The sequence below is a fragment of the Malaya genurostris genome, chromosome 3, assembly GCF_030247185.1.
Source record: "Malaya genurostris strain Urasoe2022 chromosome 3, Malgen_1.1, whole genome shotgun sequence".
Lineage (NCBI taxonomy): Eukaryota > Metazoa > Arthropoda > Insecta > Diptera > Culicidae > Malaya > Malaya genurostris.
The window spans coordinates 160,128,186-160,155,971 of NC_080572.1; the positions used below are offsets into that span (position 1 = coordinate 160,128,186).

At 34.3% G+C, this 27,786-nt stretch overlaps 2 protein-coding genes across 5 annotated transcripts; one reads left to right on the forward strand and one right to left on the reverse strand.

The window, feature by feature from the left end:
• Nucleotides 1–27,786, reverse strand: LOC131439283 (ras-related protein Rab-3). Of its 2 annotated transcripts, XM_058610115.1 has the most exons (6): nucleotides 27,649–27,786; nucleotides 27,154–27,429; nucleotides 13,313–13,534; nucleotides 13,124–13,242; nucleotides 2,004–2,175; nucleotides 1–1,948 (listed from the first exon to the last, which is right to left on the reverse strand). In XM_058610115.1, the coding sequence occupies exons 3-6, from the start codon at nucleotides 13,532–13,534 to the stop codon at nucleotides 1,802–1,804; spliced, it is 660 nt and encodes a 219-aa protein (XP_058466098.1). In that variant the 5' UTR covers nucleotides 27,154–27,429; nucleotides 27,649–27,786; the 3' UTR covers nucleotides 1–1,801. The 2 variants fall into 2 exon arrangements, with proteins under 2 accessions (XP_058466098.1, XP_058466099.1); XM_058610116.1 differs by lacking the exon at nucleotides 27,154–27,429 and having other exon boundaries at nucleotides 27,649–27,780.
• On the forward strand, nucleotides 18,703–21,184 carry LOC131439282 (juvenile hormone acid O-methyltransferase). 3 transcript variants are annotated; one of them, XM_058610114.1, is made up of 3 exons: nucleotides 18,703–19,416; nucleotides 19,795–20,049; nucleotides 20,138–21,184. In XM_058610114.1, exons 1-3 carry the CDS (start codon nucleotides 19,043–19,045, stop codon nucleotides 20,205–20,207), a joined length of 699 nt encoding a protein of 232 aa, XP_058466097.1. In that variant the 5' UTR covers nucleotides 18,703–19,042; the 3' UTR covers nucleotides 20,208–21,184. The 3 variants fall into 3 exon arrangements, with proteins under 3 accessions (XP_058466097.1, XP_058466096.1, XP_058466095.1); XM_058610113.1 differs by having other exon boundaries at nucleotides 18,705–19,416; nucleotides 19,795–20,075; nucleotides 20,141–21,184; XM_058610112.1 differs by having other exon boundaries at nucleotides 18,709–19,416; nucleotides 19,795–20,075.

Genomic DNA, 27,786 nt, shown 5'->3' on the forward strand with positions numbered 1-27,786 from the left:
TTATTCAGGGACTTCCGTTATATTTCTCTGTGTAGTATTTTGTATATATATATAGATTAATTATTACAACAATAATGATAATTGTTCATTTCTTTACGTTTATAAGTTAATTGTTTTCATTCATTGATTAAGTCATGGGTAAATTAGAGTTTAGTGAATTTCAAGTTCGTTTTATTCCCAAAAATTAATTTCGTGGTAATTTCTGTACAAAATATAGTTCAAATTTTTCTATTAGTTTTCCACATCGTTTCTCTAACAAATGCTTTTAATGTGTACATGTTTCAGAGTGACGTGAGCAACAATTACAATGCATTTAGTAGTACTGTGGGTATTTCAATAGCGAATAAATCATACAGGCGGTTTCTAAAAAACATACAATTAGCTGCTCTAGTTGAATCAGATTGAATTATGTGCGATGTTAGAATATTAAAGACTTTTTAAGAAAATGTACAAAAGATACTTTGAAAAGAAAGTTGAAGAATATTGGCAACAACCAGAGACAAATACGACGTTCAATAATTATGTTCTTGATAATTCGCAAAATTCAGTTATTTTTACGGAAAACATCTCCCACAGGCACATCCAAATGGTTTTGTTTTTATCAAGGTGTTAACGTCTTAATTCTTCACCAAAACATTTATACGAATAATTGATTTGATTGGGATTCATCTGACTGATACTGATAAGAATGGTTTACGTTTTATCTCTCACATTGTGAACATAGCTATTTGAAACGATTATTCGTGTTATCTATTTGTATCTTTGGTGATTTTATCGATGTTGTTATATTTCTGCTGTTATCACTTGAAAAGGAATTCGAATTTTTAAGCATCATCAACAGATACTGGAGCAGTTCTTCTGAAATAATTTTATTAATCATAATTCCAGCTATACTTCAACTAGTTATATGTGCCATTAAGATCAGATTTACTTACGCGAGTGAGGAGGAAAATTTGTACACATTGTTATGATTTCTGATGATGATGATGATAATTATTCATGCCTGTAGCTGTGCAGCTTTTCTTAGCAGCTTGAACCCTCTTTCAATTAATGACTATCTCGTTGGTCTAAGATTGTTTGGGTTTTTTTTCACTAAACTTGATTTCACGTCCAATTGACTGTGTATTAAAACTATATGTAAATCAGAATTGTGTTGTACAGGTTCATCGTTCCTGCTCCAATAAATATTTTTTTGGCTATACCCATGCATGCGAAATTGTGTGAAAATGTTTTGTTTTGTATATCCTGATTGTATTACTAGCCAGATGGATTAAAAGTGTTCGGTTGTGGTTAATACTGATAATTTATTCTGTAATAAATGGGACCCAATTAGTTCACTGCTCATATCTAACAATTAGATTATTGTCTACTCTAGAACAACATCCTTTTTTACTGTGTCTTGAAATGAGTGCTTTTTCCATCAACATGAAATGACTGTATCGTCCATTATTACCTACACATTGAATAATAATTTTCGCTAGTTTGTAACTTCGGGATGTTCATTATTCATCTGGGAAGTATACATGTACGATGCAAAACAAATGCAGTTGTGTTTTCACAACAAAACTGCCAAATTGAACTTAATGAACAAGAACAAAACGGATTAATATAGCATTGTTTGCTTTACGATATGAACAATTCTTCCAATCCAAACTACTTTCCAATTTGTTGTGTACCACGTACTTAAATTTTGTATTCTTGTGTTTTTTTCTGCGACAAAGATAGTGTGGGTATCTTAATTATAATGTAATCGTATGCTTTTTATTCGATTCGCTGTTTACCGTACGCTATGAAGTGGTTTTTAGCAATTGCAGTTTGCGTTGGGTGCACCTTGCGGTTGGTCTGTTAATCGTTGTCCTTTCGGTCCGCCAGCAACCAAGGCAGGATCAGAATCTAAGCTCTCCGACATTTTGTCACAGATTATGTCCACTAGTCTTTCAAATACATTCTAATTGGGAGAATAAGTTTAATTTTTTTTTTGCAACGTATTACTGAAATATTACCTTGACGTTGACATTTTCCTTTGCAGATGTTTCAAAAAACTCAACACCAAGCTGGTCAGCCAACTGCTTTCCTCGTTCGAATGATATTACTCGCTCGTCTTCCATATCGCATTTGTTTCCCACGAGAATAACTTGTGCGTTGTCCCAGGAATAAGTTTTTATTTGTGTAACCCTATAACGGAAGAATATGGTTTAGTTGAATGATGCTTCAATCTGAAGGATTTCAATAGTTCATAGCTTTGTAGAAAGGTATTCGATGGTTGGTGTATCGTGGAAAACTATAAAGTTTAATTTGAGACGACAATAATAAAAGGTGATTTTTTTGAGGTTAGGATTTTCATGCATTAGTATTTGCTCAGATTTTTTGAGGTTATGATTTTCATGCATTATTATTTGCTCAGTATGCTCTGACATTTCATCATGAATAGACTTACTAACGAGCAACGCTTGCAAATCAGTGAATGGGCCCTAGAAAAGTTGGCAGAAAATCCGCTTTTTTATCGACAAATTTTGTTCAGCGATGAGGCTCATTTCTGGTTGAATGGCTACGTAAATAAGCAAAATTGCCGCATTTGGAGTGAAGAGCAACCAGAAGCCGTTCAAGAACTGCCCATGCATCCCGAAAAATGCACTGTTTGGTGTGGTTTGTACTCTGGTGGAATCATTGGACCGTATTTTTTCAAAGATGCTGTTGGACGCAACGTTACAGTGAATGGCGATCGCTATCGTTCGATGCTAACAAACTTTTTGTTGCCAAAAATGGAAGAACTGAACTTGGTTGACATGTGGTTTCAACAAGATGGCGCTACATGCCACACAGCTCGCGATTCTATGGCCATTTTGAGGGAAAACTTCGGAGAACAATTCATCTCAAGAAATGGACCGGTAAGTTGGCCACCAAGATCATGCGATTTGACGCCTTTAGACTATTTTTTGTGGGGCTACGTCAAGTCTAAAGTCTACAGAAATAAGCCAGTAACTATTCCAGCTTTGGAAGACAACATTTCCGAAGAAATTCGGGCTATTCCGGCCGAAATGCTCGAAAAAGTTGCCCAAAATTGGACTTTCCGAATGGACCACCTAAGACGCAGCCGCGGTCAACATTTAAATGAAATTATCTTCAAAAAGTAAATGTCATGTACCAATCTAACGTTTAAAATAAAGAACCGATGAGATTTTGCAAATTTTATGCGTTTTATTGTTTAAAAAAGTTCTCAAGCTCTTAAAAAATCACCCTGTATATACGTATTAGGTTCTATTTATAATCTAAAGAAAACAGGCATTGTTAAAAAAACCAAAACAGCTTTCTCCTTTGTTGCTAGATATATCTGCATAAAAAACATCACTTTATGTATAAAAACGTGATTAATCCACCTAGCAGTGAGATGATACCTTTTTTTATCAATCCGCATGTGTTTTTCGCACGAATATTCTTCGGTGTTTAAGTTTTCATTACATTATTTTAATGACCGTCGTTTTAAGCGACAATTTGAGATTGTAATCACTCATTACTCTGTAATGTCGAAACTGCAAATACAATCGAATTTAAATCTAGAAGTGTGATAATCGATTAAACATGCCATGATATGTAAGTTCCACTTTAGAGTTTACGGTAATTTAAGGTACTTCCAGAGCCGGTATTCAGGAACCAGCATAACCCAAACCGATTCGTATGGCCATATGACGAATAAATTACAATTTTGAGTACAACTTTGAAGTTTAATTGGATAAAATTCATCAATTTTTGTATATATGTATAAAACTAATTAATTTTGTATATAAGTTTAATTCAATTTGAATTTTTGTTTCTGAAATTTGATTAGGCTTTTTTGAGAAAACGATTGAGCTTTGAGAAACGATTTTATACTGGAACCGGAATTCTAAAATCGGTATGGCCGAAGTCAGATAAATTCACCTGAATAGCTGTATAGTTTACATTTGTTTCAAAATATTTGAAAATCAGTGAAGACATCTTTGAGAAATCATAGCACGAATTAAATTTTTAGGTGCCTTCTGAATCGACAACTGAATACCACTAAAACTGAAAAAAGTTAATTTTTTTTATCGACTATCCAAATCTGCTAACCCGATAAACCTGATTAATTTATGTGGAATAGACATTTTTATACTAATCATCCTGTATCCCCTAAACCGGAAGTTGGATCTGACTTAAAAGCAAGATGTTTTACAGGATCTTAAAACTTTTCATTTGCATCTTAGATGATTCTTAGATTTCATTTGAATCTTAGATCGGTTCAGCCATCTACGAGAAGAATGAGTTACACAATTTTGATTTCGTTTCATATATCATCCTGTAGTTCCGGAACCAGAGGTCGGAACCAAACATAATTCAGGAACTTTGTTTGGGAGCATACGACTTTTCGTATGAATCTGAATTTGTAGAAAGAAATTTTCCGAGAAAATTGAGTGAAATTATTTGTCACACACGCATTTGCTGATCTCGACGAACTGATTCGAATGGTATATGGATGTTATGTTCTTCCAGCATTTATTGCTGTAAGTAGTTTAAAACAATATAATTAAAAAAAATTCTGCCATCATCTGGTTTATATATGTCATATTCGAACGATTATGTTGCCAAAAACGAGCCGTGCTAAAATCGGTCCGAGGCTAAATGTCATGAAAAAGGATGCTGTACACAGTCTTTTTGGTACTTAGAAACAATTGTATGTAACAGAATAAAAAATCGTGTTTTCCGTTGCTCCCAAGCATTGCTTTGTCATACAGCGCTCAAAACTCCTACTGCTGGAATAGGGGGAAAAGTCGTTTACACAAAAATTTCGATATCTCCGTTAAAAATGGACGGATTTTAACAATCTATGGCTTGTTGGATAGGTATTATCGTGCGAAATCTAAATCTGAAAACATATTCTGTTTTCAAGATCAATTGTGACAGATACTGTCAAAAAACTGAAAATTTTGACATAAAACTTCGTATAACTCAAAAAGTAAACATCCGATCTCAAAACCATTCAATAGCGTTTTGGGTGACGGGGAGACCTTTCATTTGAGACTAGTTTGATCAAAATCGGCCCAGCCATCTCTGATATCTCGACCTCTTAGTTGACAACACACATACAGACACACACACATACACACACACACACACACAGTCTGTCTGTTTTCATAAAATTGTTAATTGGATCTTAATAATTGGCTATGTTTCATAGTTTTTAAACGAATATAAAAACCCAGATTTTTCTACCTAACATCTTGCCATTTGAATGCATAGTAAGTTCTATTGATGAGAAACTTAATTCTAAATGCTAGCGAGCAAAAATGCACGAAAAAATCTTCCAGCGAACTACGATTGTTAAAACCGGGGTTAAATTAACGCAAAAAGCATGGAATTGGCGTGTATATTTTAAATGAGCTAAGAAACTAATGACATATTCTTTTTGTTTACTTTCTCTTTCGATTATTTAACACATGGATCAATAAGTCCTGAGACTAACAACGGAAACAACATTTTTTTTGCATTTTTTTTTTTATTCATCGACATAATCACCTTTAAGGGTGATACAATGGTTCCAACGTTTTTCCAATTTTTCAATACCATGTTTATAAAAAAATTTATCTTTCGCTTCAAAATAAGCTTTAGTTTCAGCGGTGACCTCCTCATTTGAGCCAAATCTTTTTCCCTGGAGCATTTTTTTAAGATCAGCAAAGAGCCAGTAGTCACTGGGGGCTAAATCTGGCGAGTATGGGGTGTGGGGAAGCAGATCAAAGCCCAATTCGTTCAATTTCGCCATTGTTTTCATCGACTTGTTTTTGTTCCATCGAAAGCAATCGCGGCACCCACTTGGAAAAAACCTTTTTCATGCTCAATTTTTCATGAAGGATAGTAAATACACTTCCATATGATATCTGTGTCATCTCAGCAATCTCACGGAGCTTCACTTTACGATCTTTCATTATAATTTTTGTCACTTCACTCACATTTTCCGGTGTAACGGCTTCCACAGGTCTACCCGAGCGTTCCGCGTCATTTGTGTCGGTACGACCACGTTTAAATTCAGCGAACCACCGACAAATCGTTTCCTTTTGATGGATAAGAGTCCGGATAACATTTTTCAATCCATTGTTTCGCTTGCACGGTGTTTTTACCCATTAAAAAACAATGTTTTATCAAAACACGAAACTAGTTTTTTTTCCATTTTTTAATCGAACTACAAAACGACTTTACTCCAACCTCGATAACTCAGCTGTTTCTGGTCGGATCGACTTAAAATTTTGACCCGTTTCAAGCAAAGGTTAGTACTCTAGAAAGACGTGGTTACTGGTTTACTACGAGCGCCATCTCTGCTTTAGTCTCGGGACTTATTGATCCATGTGTTATATGTTATTATACAAATGTTAGTACGTATATCAGATTGAAAGTTTTGGGTGTCATTTTATACAAATACACTTGCTAGTGAGCGGGAAAATGAGTAAATAACAGAGAATCTGTCATTGGATTTTAAGCCCATTTGAAATGTTTACATTGAAATCTGAAATTAATGTTTTCTAACTTTTTTCTTATCCTACTATTCCCCGAATTCACTATGACTATGTTAGGGCTGTTAACGTAAAGGAGTAACTAAATTCAACTAATTGCAACAGTATCTATTCCCCTTCTGTTATTAAAAAGGCGAATATAAGACGACCTACATAACAGTAACTTTAATCAGTATTTGACACGGAAACCTAAAGGAACGGGGAAAAATGACTAGAATTGCTGAAATGAAAGAACCAATAACTTTTTCTATCTGGAGAAATCGTTGTACCTATCAAACTATTCTGATTGTGAAACATAAATTAGAAATCGTTCTGATTGAACTGGTCTGTGGAAACCTCTTTCGTTCCCAGAATAGGGAAATCTACGGTTGCGATTCTTTTATTTGTGACAAGTTTTTCGGAAATTCTTACATCTACTTTTCTTTTGATCAGACTTTTTCTGTCTGTTAACTTTGTAGTCATATCGCCGTTTTTTTTTAATTTTTATTAGGGACCTTTTCATATCGCTGATAAACTACTCTCGTGTACTCGACTTCGAAAGGGCTAGGAATTTTTTTTTGGTATTATAATTTGATGTGGTATAATAGGTAAATTTCAACGAAAGTGAATTTGAAAAAAAATAATTTGACTCAGAGTTAGTATTTATCTAGTATATTAAGTATAATTAATGATGCAGATACGACAGGTAAAACTTGATCCACATGAAATAAATACTTATAAAAACATGCTTCACAATATTGGACATAGATGGCCAACTATTTGAAACGATTCGGATGGGGAGATTTCTTCCAAATTAATGTTCTTTCATTGCAAAAGCTTGCAATGACTTCTATGATCAGTGATAGTCATTTTTTATTTTTATTCTCACCACACTTCCCCATTCCAACGAGCTCATAAGATCCTCCTGGTGATGGAGTGATGGAGTAAGCCGTTGAAAAAACTAAATAAAACAAGATACAAATTTATGGTTCTGTCTAATATATAAATTTAAGAGTTTAAGCGGAAGCGTAATAGAAATACTCAAACAACCGAAAAATATATTACCTATACAACAACAAAAAGCGCCAAGGTGGAAAAAGATTCCTTTGAAAAATTTCTTTATAACATTCAATAAACATTTTACAACAACTGAAATTTGAAATGGAATACGGAATACGAAATTAACCCACTAGCTACATAATTTAATACAAGCAATTTAATATTTTTGGAAAAATAAATAAAAACAACAATAAAAAGAAAACGAATACTAAACGAGTATCAAATATGGTTGGCCGGTGCTTGTTAGCTGTGTTATAATTTTAATTAGTTTCAATCTGGCTTGTCTTTATTTCATACTGATTTTTTCAACTTATCTAGTGAGATTTTTATACTTTTCTCGTAACTATCGTGCAACAAGTCATTAAATTCTTCAGTTGTTACGAATAACAAAAATTAATATTTTGACCAATTTCGTAAGAAGAATTGTATACGATGTAGTTGGGTTATGAACTATCGGAGATACTTGCAAAAGGTTTTTCCAGTCAATGTGAAACGTACCATGTTTAAAAGCTTTACCCAGAGATTTAGCACCACAACTGCCGTCATTGAGCTCGTCGATAAGATTATTAATAGAATTGGATCTAAAGAAGTTATGGGTGCAATATTTATTTATTCGAAAAAAAAAGATATGATACTTTCGATAGTGATGTGTCACGTAACAAATACATTATAAATGGCATGAAAGGGGTTGCGCAAGAAATTATTCGTATATATCTTGCCGATAGGAAGCAGTTCGTTAATATCAATCGGGTTACAACTTGACAGCTCCCATTGTTCTCAAGAGTTACAAAAATTTTGGTTCTCTGGTTCTTTGAAAATTATTTAGTATATTTGAAAAGGACGTTATTATGATTGAAATGAAAATATATTTAATTGTTTAAAAACTTCTTCCAATTTAGTCATTTCGTAACAATATTAACATAGTGAGTTTCTTTTGCATTAATTGCTTCGCATGGTTAAAATTTCTTGCAAATTGTTTCATACAAAGTTTTAAGAAATAATCCACAAGTAGTTTTAATAGTATCTTACGATGACTGTTCACTGCATATGTGTTTTATATGTTTTCAGATACCTATACCATTAAACACACCTGGAATGTCGTTCAATACTCGGAATTACGCTACCTTTGGTTGGAATTTTTTTCCACCTCTAGCACGGATTGCAGAGAATTTTGTGGCAAATATTTACTGAAAAGAAGAGCAATCATGTATCGTCAAAAATAAAAAAATGCAACAGCAAATCCAAAATTCTTACCCAACATAATATTTTATTTTCAAACAATTCATTTTATTAGTATACCCTTTTCATATGTTGCGCCCATCAACAACCTTTTGTCTCTACGATTCCACAAATCACGAAACGAATGCATGATATTTCATAGAGATACAAAGTTGCGACATCTACAATTTCATAGCAGTTACGCGAAACTCAGCAGATGTGGTAAGTTGTTCCCCGGTTGGTTAATAAACCTTACAGTGAATGTAGCCCATTAGGTAGAATCACTACAGTTGAATTCCAAGGGAGAAATATGGGATGCTAATTCTCGTTCATATTACCAATCTAGGGAAACTAGAGGAGTCCCCCGGTTATTCATCAACAGTGGTGTACCGACGAAATTTGACGCCGGGGCAAAATAAAAGATTTGCCGCCCCCATCGTTGGTTTAGGGAGCAAAAAAAAAAACAAAGCCGAACTTCATCTCCGGAAAGCTGACTTGGGCGAGCAAAAAAACAGTCCCAAGGATTACTTTGCCGCCCCCAAAAATTATTGCACCCGGGGCGAATGCCCTCTTCGCCCTCCTCTAGATACGCCCCTGCTCACCAATGATACTGCACTTTTTTTTATCTCAGCCGTTGTGTTAACAATATCATAGATAAAATTGAAAACAATTTTGATTTGTTATTGAAATATTTTAATTCAAATCTGCTGTCCTTAAATTTACACAAAACCAAATTCGTGTTGTTTCATTATTTTAGAAAAAAAAAGATCTCTTTGCATCGTAAGCCAATACCCAAGCAACAATCCGCAACTAGTTGTGATACGACTAAGTCTGAACTATGTTGCAACAAGAGCACGAATATGTTTTTGTGTTATTCTGGTTAAAACAAGGTGACAGCAATGTTTCATCATAACATAACTAGTAACGACATAGTTATTTAGATTTTTAATCACCACATCTTTTTGTCATATTGAATTAATTATAAATTATAAGCTATCGTTACTTAATCCAAACATATCTTTAACAACAGCTGTGCATCTAGCTACTAGTTGAAAACAAGTTTATTTAACTCCAGTAGTAGCCCACCGTAACTAGCTCTGATACCACTTAGCCCAACTATGTTGCAACAAGGGCACGAACATGTTTCTAACATATCTTTAATCACAGCTAGGGTTTCAGCTACTAGTTGAAAAAAGGTTTATTTTCAGTTGCGAAATCATTATAAATATGTAAACGTATACGTTAATCGCTGCTGTGAAATGATATAGCAATAACATAGATATTACAAGAATATAACATACAATATTTGACTTGATTCAAATAGCTATCGGTAGGTTTTCCCAACGTAATGATAATGAAAATGCAACCTAAAAAAACTTTTGTTGGCTTCAATATGGCGATCACACTATGGAGTCGCAAGAAGTGTACAAAACATAAATAAAACCAGGATATTACTTTTCTCAAAACTACTTTTTGGCGAAAATAATGAAAGGCAGAACAGTCATTTTTGTGCTATGCACTATCATAAACACGAAGAAATCAATATAGGAGTTGAACATCGATTGTGATAATATTATAGTTGTCATGATATATGAATTTAAAACAATGAGAAATCACTCTGCTTGGATTAATTTTGCGTATTCTGAACATAGGGTTTTTTAGTTGTTTATTGTTCATATTTTCATAAACAGATTTTGATAGAAGGCGCATAAAAACAGTTAATTAAAATTAAACTCCGCTCGACAGTTTTAAAATCGCTGTGAAATTTATACCTTATATCAAGTTTGTATTTCACGTACTCTACTGCCTTTTTATTGTTGATAGATAAGTATTCTGGATTCACTCAATGTTTATAATGTCGATGGTGACAAAGTTTTAACTAGTTTACTTGAAAACAAGCTATTTTCAAGTTATGGAAAAATAAGTTATTTCAGTACTGCAGTACAGCGTAACGGCAACTTATTTTTAGCCGACTTAACAACTAGTAGAAACTGCGCTATTAGAGTCAAGCAAGTGGTTAGATATTAGTAACAATCACTCATATTTCTGGTTGCAAACTAGTCACATAGGTTATTTGTGACTAGTTTGCAACCAGAAATAAAACAACAAAAATGTTACTTGGGTAGTAAGACTATGGTCCAATTGCAGTGGAATAAACATGTTTTAATCCACCTAATGGTGTAATGATGTCTTTCTCATATTACTCATAACATCATAAATATTACTGTGGAATTCGCTAGAACAACTGTTTATTGAATAGAAAGAGTAAAGTTTGTTCGGACCTAATCTAAACTCTACAAATATTGTTTACTTTGTAGTATCTACAACAAATTTAGGAATTCCGTATGAAACGGTAAGACTTTTTCTTTGAACCTATGAGTTTGTGAAAATCGATGTGGCCATCTTGAATGAAAGCGAGTGAGACCCTTTTGCAGTTTTTAATCACCATTTCCAATTCTTCCAAAACCGGATTCAGATAACCGGAATAGCCGAAGTTGGCTTGTTTGCCTGCAACAAATATGACCTACAAGTGGAACAGTTTTGAGCCTAGTCAAACCTAGAGTTCTTTGTCAATACTTAATGAAAGGTAGAACTTAGAAGCTTAGAATATATTATAATAGCGATTACGGGAGTACAGACTCGAACAAATAAAGATGATAATTTCCCATTTCGGTATTAACATGAGATAAGAGCATATCGTGCGTTAGGCCCTTTTGAAAGTTACAAAAAAATGCTCATTACTCGAATTTTAAGCATGGAATTCAAGCATATTGTGCTTAATTTCATAGATTGGGCTTCCATCTACAAGATTGTTTCGATTATCTATATATATAAAAATGCAGAGATCATTCTTGTTAATCGCATCACTTAAGAACGGATGGACGGATTTACATGAATCTTTTTTTGTTTGATTAGTTTCTACCTTCACCGGGTTCGTACATCAAAAAAATTTGGAAAATTTGTCGGAAAAGTGGGAAAAATCCATAAAGTTGTTTTGTATGGAATTTTCCGTTGAAAAAGTCGTCAATGATTGCTAGATCTACGATTGATGTTTGGCGCGCAACGAGTTGCATAAGTGTTTGGTCGTCGAAGAAAAGAATACTAGATCGTATAAAAAATCGTTTGAAGCGCAACGAATAGTTTTGTGTGGAAATTTCACATGCATACTTAATTCATGTTATTTGTCATTTCGAGTTACGTGCCTATTTGGATATCACAATTATTGCTTGCCAAATGACTCAATAACGGAATACATATGACTGTTCTAGGAAACCGCTGTAGGCAGGAGAAAAAGTTCTGATATCGTTTACCAGTTGATGAATTGTGTGTAATGGAGTTAGATAAATAATACTGGTCATCGTGAGCGCGAATTTAACTTATCAGAAAATTTTTGATTGAATCAATGATGAGATTGTTCTGTAGAAGCGCTAATATCAAACTAATAGATTTTCCTTGCTTTCTAATGATTTAGCGCACATAAAAGTGGTAATTAGATATCAATGTTCAATATGATTATCATAATGGATTTATACTGCCATTTTATACTTCATATTCTGGAAAGAATGTTCAAATTGGCAAGATCAATATCAAATTAAAATTTAAGCGACGTCTCTCTAAGCAACCAAAAGTTCCACAGTACCTGACAGGCCCATGTGGGGTTTCAAGAGAGGGTTCAAGGATGGATTCAAAAGAAGGGGGGCAGGTGTTCAAGAGAGTGGGGGGGGAGTTCAAGGAGGGTGGAGATTCAAGGGTGGGGAAGGCGCACAAATTTGAAGGAAAAGTCAAGTTATTTGCACTTTTATATAATAGGTACTCTATTGTTCATATTCTTTTTGAGCTAAAGTGAATGTTTCCTGAATTCCGTTGATTGTAGGTTAAGTAATCAGAAAAATAATGGTGGTAAGTGGTTAATAAATGTTAACCACTTAGTCGTTTGACAATTCTGCTGTTCGAAAACATAAATTCGAACAAATTCGAATTTTTGGGAGAGACGAAGTTCGACGGGTCAGCTAGTTGTATAAATGAAAGTTGTGGAGCCGAGCAATGAGCATTATATTTTGTAACATTCCCAAGGACCTATCGTACAATATGCCCTAATCACATGTTAGTACCGATTTCGTATTAACTGTACAAGAGAGGCTAGCATAGTTTTCAATTACGTTGAAAGGTAGACCTAAATAGGGTCTCGTGGCAGTTATTTACAATAAATCTTGATTGTTCTTTCATAATGTAATCTCAATATCCATTGAAGCGCATGCGCAATCTAACTAATCAACTAATTAGTGAACTGGAAACCGTAATAATCACAAGACACACCAAGTTTTCTTTTATTTTTTTCAACTTACCAGTCTTGAACCGAGTTGAAACTTTCTTCGTTTGTAATATCGTACATTAGTATAAAACCCATTGCACCTCGATAGTATGCTGTGGTGATTGTGCGGTATCTCTCCTGACCAGCAGTATCCTATGTTAGGTGAAAATTTGTTGAGTAACGAAAAAAAACCTTCGAGTTCTAAGTTTATTCACTATCTTACCCAGATTTGTAGCTTAACACGTTTATCATGCCGAAATACTGTTTTCACCTTAAAGTCAATTCCAACCGTCGACACGAAAGCGGATGTAAACGAATCATCAGCGTATCGGAACAGGAAGCTAGTTTTGCCTACACTAGAATTACCGATGATGAGAAGTTTGAACATGTAATCAAAATTTTGATCGGATCCATCCTTCTGCCACTTTGGGTCTCCTGCGGCCATCTGAAAATAATTATAAATTTCTTTATACCTGATTGAAAACTCTGCAATTGAATATTTATATTAACTGTAGAGTTAGCCTCGTTGTTCATGTTATTCAAAATCAATTAAAGAATTGTTTTATAAATAAATTTAATAGTAGCTGTGTTATTATTTAATGCAATAGTAGATTCAAAAGGTTTTTAGAATAAAAGCGAAATGAAAAAAAATGTCGTTGCTACAGGTACGAAGTTATCACTTCGGCACCACGGGGAAAACTACTTTCTCTAACTCAAATGGTGCATGTGTTACACAGGTGTTATCAGTATGTTTTGTCGTTCGCATTAAACAGAACAGCAGTTTTAAAATTTCCAACCATGTGTACCTAGTCGATTAAGATTTTAATTTAAATCATTTTGTTAACTGCTGACATGAAACAAAAATAAACCGAATAGAAATAATGAAGGTAAATATGTAATTTTACCTACAATATCTGCATAAATTTAGTTTCACATTTAAATTATCGCTAGGTTATATAGATCGTGATTCAATTACGTATATGGTGCGTGTTAGAAGACTATAATTACAGGCAGTAAAGCTAAGAGAAAAATGAATTTTTGTGTTTTTTTGTATTCAAACTGTTACTTAGATTAAGAACATTTATAATAGTGAATATTTAGGGGTTTTGTTTATTTGTCTTATTAGGGTTATTATTAAAGGGTTGCAATTGTGCAAAACTTTGCGTCTGCTTAGCGGTTCAAATTGAACTGATAGGCGCGAGATGGCTGTTCAATTTGAAGTACTGATGAGCCGAAGACGAAACGCGAAGAAATAGATTTGAAATAGTGTTGCATTAGTTATTAGAAAATAATTCTGACTGCTGGATCCAGCCAGACCTTTTTCGTTTTTTACCATCAATTTTACATATTAATAATTTATCTATCGACGTGAGATTTCAGGTAGCTTATAAAAAATTTTGTTTGTTATCAATCTATGCGATTTACAATATAGACAGTGTCGTCGAAAAGGACGAAAAACAGCTGGTTTGAAACATTACCCTCGGTCTGACTAATGGTATCTGGCTGGACCCCACATATTCCGTATAGAAAGACATATGATATAATATTTGTTTATGATTTTATTAAATGTGTTTGTTGTAATTCTCTATTCAAACCTCCATTTAAGTTCACATCGTACATATACAAACCTGTTTTAATCCACCAAGTGGTGTAATGATGCCTTTCTCATATCAATCATACTATCATATATAATACTGGTATTCTTCAAAATAATTTTCTTCGATTCTTGAAAGAATAACCGAAATTGGTTTGTTTGACCGGCTACTGACAAAAACTATCGATTGGAGAAAATTTGAGATCGATTTAGAAATTTTTTAACGGTTTTCAACCTTTTCAGTAACGGTAAATTTTTTTTACACGCTTTTCCCTGTATTTCCGGAACCAGAAGTCAAATCCAAATAAAATTCTGGAATTTAGTAGTTGACTTAAAAAGCTTTCATTTGAATCTAAGGTTGTGGAAATCGGCTCAGCCATCTTGAAAAAAGTTAGTGCAAAAAACGTTACATACACACATACGCACATAAACACACACAGACATTTGGCATACTCGACTAACTGAGTCGAATGGTATATGACAATCGGGCCTCCAGGCCTCGGTTCAAAAGTCGGTTTTTTACAATCATTGCATAACCTTTCTATAAGAGAAAGGCAAAACGCTCGAAAACATTATTGGTTTCATTATTGCCATTTTTCCGTGTAATATCTTTACTTTTACAAGATTTCAGAAAATCGTATGTCGTAACAAGTAAGAAATGAAAGAAACGAAATATACCTGGTTTGTGTAGTAATAAACGTGAATACACTTCTAATTTACACCGAAAAGCGAAAAAATACACGTAAATGAATAGCGGTCTGGCCAGACCAATAAGTCAGACCGATGGTATTGGGGTAGATGGGGTAAAACGTACCCCCTGAGGAAATGTAGCTATAGCTTAACTATAGAGAATAACACGGAAAAGTTTCATGCATGACTATCTTCCGTAATCATTATTTCTCAAAATAACGTACAAATTCTCGCTGAATGCATTGAAAAATACATGAAATATCATATTTTTCAAAACCCTTAAAAATTGTCTATTAAAATATATGCGGGGCATGACGCCCGATCGTGGAAAACATGAAAAATATACATTTTAAATTACGCGAAGTGACGATTATCTGAACATAGAGGCAGGATGATCTTATGTTAAACAACGGGTAAACATCCATCAAAACAACGGATTAAAGCTCATGACAACCACTGGGCAATATGCACTATCATAAAGCCTCTTATTCTTATTAAAAAAAAAAGCTTTAGATTTTTCGTTGACGAAATGTTTGCCAGGTGGAAGATTGTTCTCTATTATGCATTAAATTGATAACTTATGGATAATTGTTGTAACCGAATTTCTGAGCATTTTTCCTCGCACAATTCGGGTCATTTTGCCCCAAAAAATATGAATGGTTGGCAAAGAAGTTCACTGGTTACATAAATAAAATCGTCTTCCTCACCCTAGTAATTTTCTATGGAACGAATATCAAAAATTACTTATAATTGTTTTTTTTTTGTTAATTTTTCCAGATATGATTGAGCCATCGCTACCAAACGTGCATAGTGATCTGTTGTAATGGCGGACTTTCAGTTTCAGTAAAATTTCAGTGAAAAAAATTGATAACTTTTGAGAAAAGCAAAAGGTGCATTATGCCCCGGGGATACGTTTTACCCCATCTTCCCATAAAAATATCTGTCAGATGGAGGATTAAGCTTATTTGCATTGGTAGTGTTTATAATTATAAAAAACCTGTTTTAATCCACCTAGTAGTGTAATGATGGCTTTCTCTTATATAATACTGTGGTATTCTATTCAAAATGTTTTTCTTCGATTTTTGTAAGATACCAAGAGAGTGTTTGTGCATTAACTAGTATAACATGAAGAATGAAACAGTTCTCTGATCGGTTAGGCCATCCATTAGAAAATGAAGTGAGTTCATTGTTATATGTAGTTCCAGCACCAGAACCTGAGAACCGGTAATACCGGTAACCGGTATTTTGAAGATTTCATACGATTTTGCCATCGTACTCTAAACGACAGCTTAAATTTTTGTTGTATCCGAAAATATGCAGTAGTTTTTGGTAGGACCATAAAACCTTTCATTCGACCCTAAGATTGGGGAAAATGGTTTTGAGTCCAGTTTAGACATTTTTTTACAGTTTTTGATTCGCCGGTTTAAGTGACGGTGAACAATATTAAACACACTTTAGCCTATAACTCCGGAACCGGAAATAAGATCCGGATGAAATTCAGGAACTTCGTATTGGACCATAAGACCTTTCATTTGAATCTAAGCTTGTGGAAATCGGTCAAATCATCGCTGAGAAAAGTGAATGAGATCCATTTTTGAATATATGACCACTATTTTCGGTACTCCCGGAACCGGAGACCGGGAACCAGGATAGCCAGAATCGGTTTGTTTATTTGTCTACTGATAATGGATATCGATTTGTGTAGTTTTGGACCAGTTTAGAAATTTTTTTCGGATTGCCTTTTTCATATAGAAAGGCTATGCAATCACTGGGAAAACCGACTTTTTAACCGAATGTCATATACCATTCGACTCAGCTCGACGAACTGAGCAAATTTCAATTCAAGTTTGTTATGAGTATATACCAAATTCGTTACTGATAACTTTTGCATGTATCAGGCAACTAACAGTTGAGAAATTGGATTCTGAGTTGATTATGGCATTCATTGGTTTAGGTATTTAGTAAATAAATAAATAAATAAATAAAAATGAATAAATAGAATTCGTTAGAATAAAATATGCAAAGTGTTTTTTTTTGTGACAAAGGCAAGTTTCATTAAAATCTGAGAGGGTGCTGCCAATATGAATGGAGCAGTATTATGCTTACATTTGAATTTAAGTTAGTGAAAAACTATTAAATCATATTTTAGAAAGTGAAGTAAGCTACATTTTAGGGTAACAGAGGTATTTTGGCCCACTTTAGGATAGATTTTATTTTGCCCACTTTGTGAAAATATTCATCAATCGTTGTAATATCTTCGAAAAACCTTTCCGCAATAGATAATTTAATGTGATTAGCTTCAAATTGATGCAACATGGGTTACCTAACATCGACTAAATCCATAAAGTTTGTTAGATGGGCCAAAACATATGAAGTGGCCAGAATACTTGTTACCCTATTACATTTGATTACTATTGTTGGTACTTCCGCAACCAAAAGCTGGATATCGGCATAGTGACATTCGGTTCATATGGACTTGAATAAAATTCAGCAGATCTTTTTTGGGATTATCAATGGTTGGTTTATTTGGTTACAAACTCTCATGGTCGGCAAACTAGAAAAATTAACTAGCAAATATAAAAAGGTAGCTTATGAAAAAAAATTCTTTCATTTGAATCTAAGCTTATCAAAATCGGTTCAGTCATTTCCGAGAAAAGTGAATGATATTATTATCACATATTTGATGCATATCACCCTGTAATTCCAGAACCGGAAGTCGGATCCAAATGAAATTCAGGAAATTTGTATGGAGCCATGAGACCTTTAATTTGAATCTAAGCCATGAGACCTGGAGCCATGAGACCTTTAATTTGTGAAAATCGGTTGAGCCATCTCCGAGAAAAGTGAGTGACAATATTTGTCACACACACAAATATTTTGCTTAGTTCGTTGAGCTGGTATATGACATTCGGCCCTCCGGGATTCGGTTCAAATGTCGGTTTTTGCAGTGATCATATAGCCTTTCTTGAGAAAGGCAAAACGAAAACAAACCGAACTAACAAATCGACTATAGTGGTCCTCGGTTCCGGAAGCACAGTAAACCGGTTCCGGTTCCGGAAGCACAGTAAACATTGGTCAAAAGGTCCAAAATGAAAGAATAATATGTAATATAAAAATATGAGAAGGCAATCATGGTATGGTTGTCTGATCGGGTAAAGGTATCTTATATTTTATTTTTCGAAAAAAGTAGAATTTTTTGCTCACGTTTTCTTAGTCACAAAGCGGCTCCTGATCACATCGAGTCTTTTCGACCTTACCAACCTGGTGCATTTCATCTCGTTAGGTTTACATAATCTAGAATCTATTTAGTAAGATGAGCAAGTCCGATGCCTAGCTTTGCCTCCGGAAACGGGTGCCAACGGTATTTAACTTTCCAGAATGACAATGAAGACGGTACATATTAAAGATTATCTTCGTTCGCGTCTCGCGTCATTCTTGTAATAGTCATTTGAATAACTTTGAAAACGTGAACGACAAAACTGTCGCACGTATGTGAATAACATACTGCGCTTTAAAGTGTGTCCAAAATCTATATAAAAGGCAAGTCTCTGACCAGTGTCTTAGGTCAGAAATCCGAGATCATTCTGGATTGGCACCTCGCGTGCCTAATCTTAGTCACTTTTTGAGGGAATAGTGAAAAAAGTTCCAAAACGAAATAGTGAAAGTGAAATGAATAAACCGAACCTTTATCAGCGGGCTAACGGTTTGCAACGACGGGATGCTGAGGAGATTCTTGAAGAGTACGGCCATCTGCTACGTTGGACTGGGAAAGCGAATGAGTCGCTGTTGGATATCGGTTGCGGTAGTGGAGATGTGCTGATAGATTTCATAGTGCCACAGATGCCACGGGATGATGTGCGTATTGTTGGGACTGATATATCGGAACAGATGGTTCGACACGCGCGGAAAGCTCATTCCCATTGCGAAAATATTTTTTTTGAAAGATTAGATATTGGAACTGAGTTGGATGGGTTTTTGGAGAGTTGGGGACAGTTTGATCACATCACTTCATTTTACTGTCTTCATTGGGTCAAATATCAAACGTGAGTTCTTGGTGTTTATGACAAATAAGGCGCAATTGTCCTCTATAAAATTTTCGAAACGAATGTCTGTACTCCGGGCATGTCATTACAAACATTAAAGTAACATGATTGTTGAATATTACATAATAGTATATTAGTACAATAGTTTCCCGCATCTATTTTGTGTTTTTTTTTCTCAAAATTGTTCATAAATTCGTCTGACTAACGAACATTTTGTATTGAATATTCTCATTTTTTTTATGTAACCAAATTTTTTAGTAATTTTCGCTAATGGATTTGTAACGAAATAAAAACAGTGATACAATTCGCTAATAAATAGAACAAAATTGAAAATGTAGAATGATGAAGCGTTTTTTCACGGTGTTTTTTCATCTTTAGAATGGCGTTTTCAAACATTTATGCACTACTTAAATCTGGAGGTGATTGCTTGCTGGCATTCTTGGCACGCAATCCGATTTTCGACATCTACGATCAACTTTCACGTTCTTCCAAATGGACCAAATATATGACTGACGTGAACAAATACATCTCCCCCTATCAGTACTGTGAGAATCCAGCCATCAAAATTGAAGGAGTACTGTCATCCGTAGGATTTACCAAATATCAAATACAAATAACGGATAGAATCTATGTGTATGAAGGAATTGAAAGCTTGAAAAGTGACTTTTAACCAGTGTGCCAACGCACAGTGCAATGATAGGTTTTACTTCTTTACTTTCAGAAGCTGTCCAAGCTGTCAATCCTTTCAGCGAACGAATGACGCTAGAATTGCAGGAAGAATTTCTGAATGACTACATCGACGTGGTGAGCAGGATGTCCTTGAGGAAAAGCTATTGTGAGAATAAGAGTGATTACAAATTTATAACGCCGTACAAACTGGTGATGGTTTATGCTGCTAAATAAACGGCCTCATTTTTGTTGATATCTTCTAATCAGATGCACGAAATAATAAATTTTTATGTTACGTGGTTGAATGGGACTCGATTTAATTAATAAAAGCAAAAATCTTATAGCCTAAAAAGAACCTTACTTAAACAAATGATAGATTACAAAAAACGTAGGTTGAGTGATGCGAGCAAATTAAAAATCGGGGTTATATTTCTACATTTACAAATATATAGTGAGATGCACTGAAAAAAAATTGTTTAATCATTGTATGCTGAAATTGATGGACATTTTAGTCATACACAACTGCGTTGCAATTGAGCCGAGCTTTATTAATTTCCAGTACGTGATGAAAGTTAACAACGTCACAGAGCGGACCAGCAATTGATTGGTTGCATCGATTTACACATTAATTGTTCCGCATCATTATAAACAGGTTATTAGTATTAGAAATACAAAAACGTGTTTAATCCACCTAGCAGTGAGATGATACCTTTTTTTATCAATCCGCATGTATTTTTTGCATGAATATTCTTCGGTGTTTAAGTTTTCATGACATTATTTTAATGACCGTCTTTTTAAGCGACAATTTGAGATTTTAATCACTCATTACTCTGTAATGTCGAAACTGCAAATCGGATCGAATTTGAATCTAGAAGTGTGATAATCGATTAAACATGCCATGATATGTATGTTCCACTTTAGAGTTTACGGTAATTTAAGGTACTTCCAGAGCCGGTATTCAGGAACCAGCATAATCCAAACCAATTCGTATGGCCATATGACGAATAAATTACAACAGTTTTGAGTCCAACTTTGAAGCTTTTCGGGATTGTCATCTTCTATATCGGTTTGAATTTTAAAAATTCATCATCATGTAATTCGAGAACCGGAAGTCATAATTTAATAAAATTAATTAATTTTGTATATAAGTTAATTTTAATTTGAATTTTTGTTTCTGAAATTTGATTAGGCTTTTTTTGAGAAAACGATTGAGCTTTGAGAAACGATTTTATACTGGAACCGGAATTCTAAAATCGGTATGGCCGAAGTCATATAAATTCACCTGAGAAGCTGTATAGTTTACATTTGTTTCAAAATATTTGAAAATCAGTGAAGACATCTTTGAGAAATCATAGCACGAATTAAATTTTTAGGTGCCTTTTGAATCGACAACTGAATACAACCAAAAATGAAATAAGTTTATTTGGTTATCGACTATCCAAATTTGCTAACCCGATAAACCTGATTAATAAATGTGAAATGTACATTTTTATACTAATCACCCTGTATCTCCGAAACCGGAAGTTGGATCTGACTGAAGAGCAAGATGTTTTATACAATCTTGAAACTTTTTATTTGAATCTTAGATGATTCTTAGATTTCATTTGAATCTTAGATCGGTTCAGCCATCTACTAGAAGAATGAGTTACACAATTTTGATTTCGTTTCACATATCATCCTGTAGTTCCGGAATCAGAGGTCGGAACCGAACATAATTCAGGAACTTTGTTTGCTTCCACATACGACTTTTCGTATGAATCTGAATTTGCAGAAAAGAAATTTTCCGAGAAAATCGAGTGAAATTATTTGTCACACACGCATTTGCTGATCTCGACGAACTGATTCGAATGGTATATGGATGTTATGTTCTTCCAGCATTTATTGCTGTAAGTAGCTTAAATCAATATAATTAAAAAAAATTCTGCCATCATCTGGTTTATACATGTCATATTCGAACGATTGTGTTGCCAAAAACGAGCCGTGCTAAAATCGGTCCGAGGCTAAATGTCATGAAAAAGGATGCTGTACACAGTCTTTTTGGTACTTAGAAACAATTGTATGTAACAGTACAAAAAATCATGTTTTCGTTGCTCCCAAGCATTTCTTTGTCATACAGCGCTCAAAACTCCTACTGCTGGAATTGGGGAAAAAGTCGTTTACACAAAAATTTCGATATCTCCGTTAAAAATGGACGGATTTTAACAATCTATGGCTTGTTGGATAGCTATTACCGTGCGGAATCTAAGTCTCAAAACATATTTTGTTTTCAAGGTCAATTGTGACAGATACTGTCAAAAAACTAAAAATTTGGACATAAAACTTCGTATAACTCAAAAAGTAAACATCCCATCTCAAAACCATTCAATAGCGTTTTGGGTGACGGGGAGACCTTTCATTTGCGACTAGTTTGATCAAAATCGGCCCAGCCATCTCTGAGATCTCGACCTCTTAGTTGACAACACACATACAGACACACACACGGACATTTGCTCAGTTCGTCGAGCTGAATCGATTGGTATATGTCATTCGGCCCTCCGGGCCTCAGAAAATTTTTCTAAAGTTTGAGCGAATTCTATACCTTAATTTTTATATATATAAAAAAAGGTAAAAATAAAGCTCTCGATGAAAATAAAATAAAAGGAAGTTTTGATTCATTTGAATGTAAAACTTTAGAAGAATGAATCATCAACAATTTCAATCTTCGCAATATATAAATAGAAATATCATACTTTTTTAGTCACAATCAATAAAAGTAATAGTATCCCAGCAACTAGAAAACTAAAAACCCTTATCAATCCACCTAGTGATGGTAGTGCCTTTCTCTTGACATTTGAATAGTATAATTAAAACATTTGTAAGATTCTATCCGCTACCATTAGTATTGTAAGCTTACCAAATGACCTAATAGTAGCTTTCAAACGAGTCTAAGTCTTTCAAAATCGATTTTTTTCATCTTGAAGGGGTTTATTTTATTTACTGAAATTTGTCGATTACGTTACATATAACATCACATATTTCGAACCGGAAATGTTCGCCACAACCATTCCAAATTTGATTGACCTTTCAAATAAACCTAAGTTCACCGAAATTCGTTGAGTCGTCTTCGAGAAAATTCATCAGATGAAAAATGTGCGATTTATACTATTATATCTTCAGAACCATTGTGTCGTTTATACTATTATATCTTCAGAACCGGAAGTGACAACTATTTGATCTTCGAACTTGATCCACAGTTTTATAGTAGTTCTCAAACGAATCAAGGCTTGTTAAAATCGGCTCTGCGAAAATTGAGCGGTAAAAAGTCAACGCAATTTGTCTCTCACGCCACTTATACCATTATATTATAGTGAAATCGGCAAAGCCATCTCTGATAAAATTGAATGGTTTTTTATTACGTATAATATTATATCTCTGGAACCAGAAGAGACGCCTATTTGATCTTCGAACTTGATCAATGATTCTATAGTAGCTTTAAAACGAGCCTAAACTTGTTGAAATCGTTTCAGCCATTTCGAGAAAATTGAGCGGTAAAACATTTTTTGAAAAGTACATACACACTCACACTCACACATAGACATGTTCCGATTTTGTCGAGCTGAGTCGAATATCCTTCTATTTCCTTCCTGTAAGGAAAGGCAAAAATCCCTTCACACATGGCCCGGTTGGTACATCTTTTGTAGTGTTTTGTCAAAACATTGTAGTTTTTGCTGAGCGATTGTGATAATTCAGTCGTTTATCGAATCTCGAATGCATAAAAAGGCGTAATGTCAGAAACATAACTGGATGACATGAATACGAATAAAGCTGACATGTTTTTTTCATACATCCGAATATCGATAACAGCACTTACTAGAGGATTGATTGTGTGAATTTTGCAAACTTTTTTTTTGCATCCAGGATTTTCAGATCTTAGTTGCGAATTAATATAACATTAATTGCAATAGCTCACTTGTCAAACTAGTCTCGGAAATACAAATTGTACAACGATTTGAAAGATCATCCGTTAACCGAATTTAACAATTGGACAATATTAATTATTGATATCCACTCGCCAAGTACGGACAAAAAGTATCTATAATTTCATAAAAAATTAATGAGAAATGGTGAACTATTGTTCACTTATATACTAATATGATGTGCACTTCACAAACTAAGTATTTTTAGTAAACAAGCCTGTTGTAATACCAATAAAAAAGATCTTGTTTGAAAATTACTCAGCTCTTTTTATAAAATGATACATAGTTGGAAACAGCTGGATGAAGTATTGTCATCATACCAAAGGTTTTGATCTGTAACAAATACTCGTGGTTTATAAGCATACAACATACATTGTAAGTATCTGTTTTACTAAAGAACAAAACATGTATCAAGTTCACTGCACTCAACCATTGAAAATATTCCGTATTGTGTCGGTTTTGTATGATACGCAATGATTCGTTCAATTATTGCAGTTGGAATTTTGTGCACCTTACTTTGGTACTGAATTTAACCTTAATGCTTGTTCATACCAAACATTTAAGAAAACTGCAATTTTGAGTTATTTGTAGATATTTCTTACTACTGAAAATATTATCATAAATTTATGACCATATTTCCGATGGTATGGAGAACAAAAAAATTTTGTTAGGGAGGATGGGTATAGCGTGCATAGCCGATCCCTTTCACGCAGCCTATTTGGGTTCGATCCCCAACCCCGCAGATAGGGCCAGACAGCTTTTCTGACCCGAAGAGGCGAATGACCTAAAGGTTAAAACCTCTATAATTGAAACAAAAAATATTTGCTGCTACGTCAAATTCAACAAGATATATTCCTTGCGGTGAACGACCCAAACGTGGTTAAAGCCGCTAATAAACGACAACAACAACAACAACAAGATATATTCGCGATTAAGTTCTATTCATTCTTGTACAGGGTAAATTATGAAAAGGCGTCCCATAGTAAACTAAGTCGTTTTCACAACAAAAGCAGAATGTTACTAATCATCGTGATATCACAAGTTTCTTCGCCGTGTCAAATTTTTTTAAACAATTAAGCTTTAGCTTCCATATACCTTCATCAATTCGTTACAACTTGTTTTGAACACATGAAACACTGTTGGTGTTATTTATACTGATCGTAAAGCAGTTCACGATAAGGTTAATCTTAAGGTTCTGCTAGCAATATTTTCCAAACTTCGAGTCTCTGAACGTATTGGCCTGACCTGATTCCTGGTGTCGTAGCAACAGCCATGCAATGGTTCAGTGTACTGTAAATCAGCTGTGAAGTCTGTTGAAGCAGAAGATCAAATGCCACAAAAAGAAAAGTAATACCAAGACATAGTTTTTTTGCACCTCAAGCAAACGGGTTAAAGGAACAAGTTGACAGTGAGTGTTTAGTATCACCGTTTCAAACAGCCAATAACGTTCGACTAAATCGTTCATGGTGTGTTCAAAGTCGATTTGATGTAAAGCTAAGCTAACCGACAGTTAGAGTTTATCACGAAGATATTTACAAACTTCACTGAAATTTACTGATTGAAAGCTCAATTGCTCACTTCATCAATACTGAAAAATGCTTCAAAAGGAATGGCTTGGAACTTGAATTTGGAATGTGCAGTATAATGTAAGGAATGTGTTGATTTCTTGCCGAATGTATTGAAAGGTTTTTGCAATATAACCATACTTCTCCCTCAGGAAAAAAAAACAAGAAATTTGACAAAAAAAAGTTCACCGAACGTTGCTATATTATTACATTCAAAAAAAAAATTAACCAACAATACTTTGAAAATAACAATAAATTTTAGGGCTTCCAGACCTGAACCTAAAAGTTCTTATTTGTCCGCTAACATTTTCTGCTCTCATCCATACCATAATTGTCGGTAAACCGGTAAATTAAATATCGCAAACTGTTGTCTAGTGTGAAGTATATCCCATGCAATATGAAGTATACTGGATATCACGCAAAGTTAATCAGTTTGTGCTATTGATATTTCCTATCCAAGTGAAGTTGAAGTCAAACACTCTTAAATGGAACTCGTATTCCTTGCTCAGAGATAGCAGAACTGATTTTCATAAACCTAGATTCGAATTTGAAGTCTTACGGTTTCATCGATTGTTGTTAATTTTAACAATGGGTCCTATTCTGATGTTCGGTTCCGAAGTTACAAGGCGATGCAGTGCTCAAAATTTCAAACTGTCATACAAGTGACTGAAAAGTAATAAACTGACTACGTGTATTTTCTTCCGTGTCATTAAATATGGTTTAGATTCGAAATGAGAAGCATATTAATTTCTCGTTCTTGTTAATGTAAAAGGCCATCATCAATATAAATTCTCCTAAACAGCTGCTTTCGTTGCATCGATCAACATTGCAGACAACACAGATGCAATACGGGGCGAAATTTCGAAGTCCATTGTGTTACTCAATATCTAATAGAGGTCAAAAGTACCAGCTTTGTTACACGTTTCGGCAGATTAACATAAATGCTAATTTTTGAAAGAAACGTCAAGCACGGTGGAACTGAGCTCACTGTTTTCCTATTTTCATGAACAGTTCCTAGTATTGTCTTATGCAACTTATTTCCTGTATATGTGCGATTGAAGGTAAAGAGTGTGGCAATAGTGAAATTTGATTAATTGAACTTCCAACATTCGAAGGCATCTCCTTTTATCTGTACTAAAGTTATTGGGCTTATTTTCTCGTGTTACGAATGGTATCCATCTGAGCATACCACTCTCACTTGCTTCCGCCCACTCAACTCATGCATATACTACAAGCTAGACCTTGTTTATTCTCTGTCATATAAGTCGATAGATGTGTATGAAGTAATTCGTATTATCGATTTTTGTACTGGAATTTTTGGATTTGATGAATAACGTGCCTATTAGCATCATGTGCACACTTTTCCTAAATATACGTGTTAAGCTATATTTCCCTGCTGGGTTTGAGAAAAGTTCGGAACGTTAGTCTAGATTTGATCGAAATTTTATAGCCTTCTTCATACAGAAAAATATGGCTCATGCTTGGAACTCTTACGAGAATAGAAAACTCAATCACAAATAACATGTATAATTCAAGGCATTACTTACGTTATTTTGAAACGCCTATGCCACAAGAATTACAATCCGAATGATTGCAAACTAAAATCTGATTGATATTTAATCTCACACGTTTCTTTCTTTTTTCACGATAAGACACTTAAATTTGCTGTAGTATTGCGAATTTCGAATTCACTTCTTTTTTTCAATAACTCACTAAACTTTAACGTTTTGCACAACACAAGGATCACAATCAATTGTTGGGAAGATTTCTCTGCCAAAGTAGATAGAAGTTACGATGTATAGATGATACTTGTATCGAAGGACCTATAAGAAAAGGCGAAAGCTCTATTCATTCATGTTTCCATTTTTATGGGGAGAGCGAGGGAGTCGACAAATATGCAAGAAGAGAGATACTGTATTCGAAGCAAAAGAAGAATAAGTTGTGTAATATGGCAGAAAATAAAGCATTTGTCAATTTACATCCTGCAGTTAAATTATAATACTGAGGTTAACATTTTTGAGCATCGAACTTTGGTTACTCACTTGACAAAAATTGGATTACAATAGGCCACGCGTTAGAGTGACAATGATAAAATTAACCAGTCCAATCTTCAATCACTTTCCCTGTATTTTCCAGGTGACATTACCAGCCTTCCCAGTGAAACCTATGTTTTATTGATT

Excerpts from the sequence above, each read along its gene's own strand:
- LOC131439283 (XM_058610115.1), bottom strand. The coding sequence starts at position 13,534 with ATGGCCGCAGGAGACCCAAAGTGGCAGAAGGATGGATCCGATCAAAAT. Across the intron at positions 13,243-13,312 it reads GTGTTAAGCTACAAATCTGG|GATACTGCTGGTCAGGAGAG; the intron begins GTAAGATAGTGA and ends CACCTAACATAG. Across the intron at positions 1,949-2,003 it reads AGGAAAATGTCAACGTCAAG|AATGTATTTGAAAGACTAGT; the intron begins GTAATATTTCAG and ends TCTCCCAATTAG.
- LOC131439282 (XM_058610112.1), top strand. The coding sequence starts at position 19,043 with ATGAATAAACCGAACCTTTATCAGCGGGCTAACGGTTTGCAACGACGG. Across the intron at positions 19,417-19,794 it reads CATTGGGTCAAATATCAAAC|AATGGCGTTTTCAAACATTT; the intron begins GTGAGTTCTTGG and ends TTTCATCTTTAG. Across the intron at positions 20,076-20,137 it reads AGGAATTGAAAGCTTGAAAA|AAGCTGTCCAAGCTGTCAAT; the intron begins GTGACTTTTAAC and ends CTTTACTTTCAG.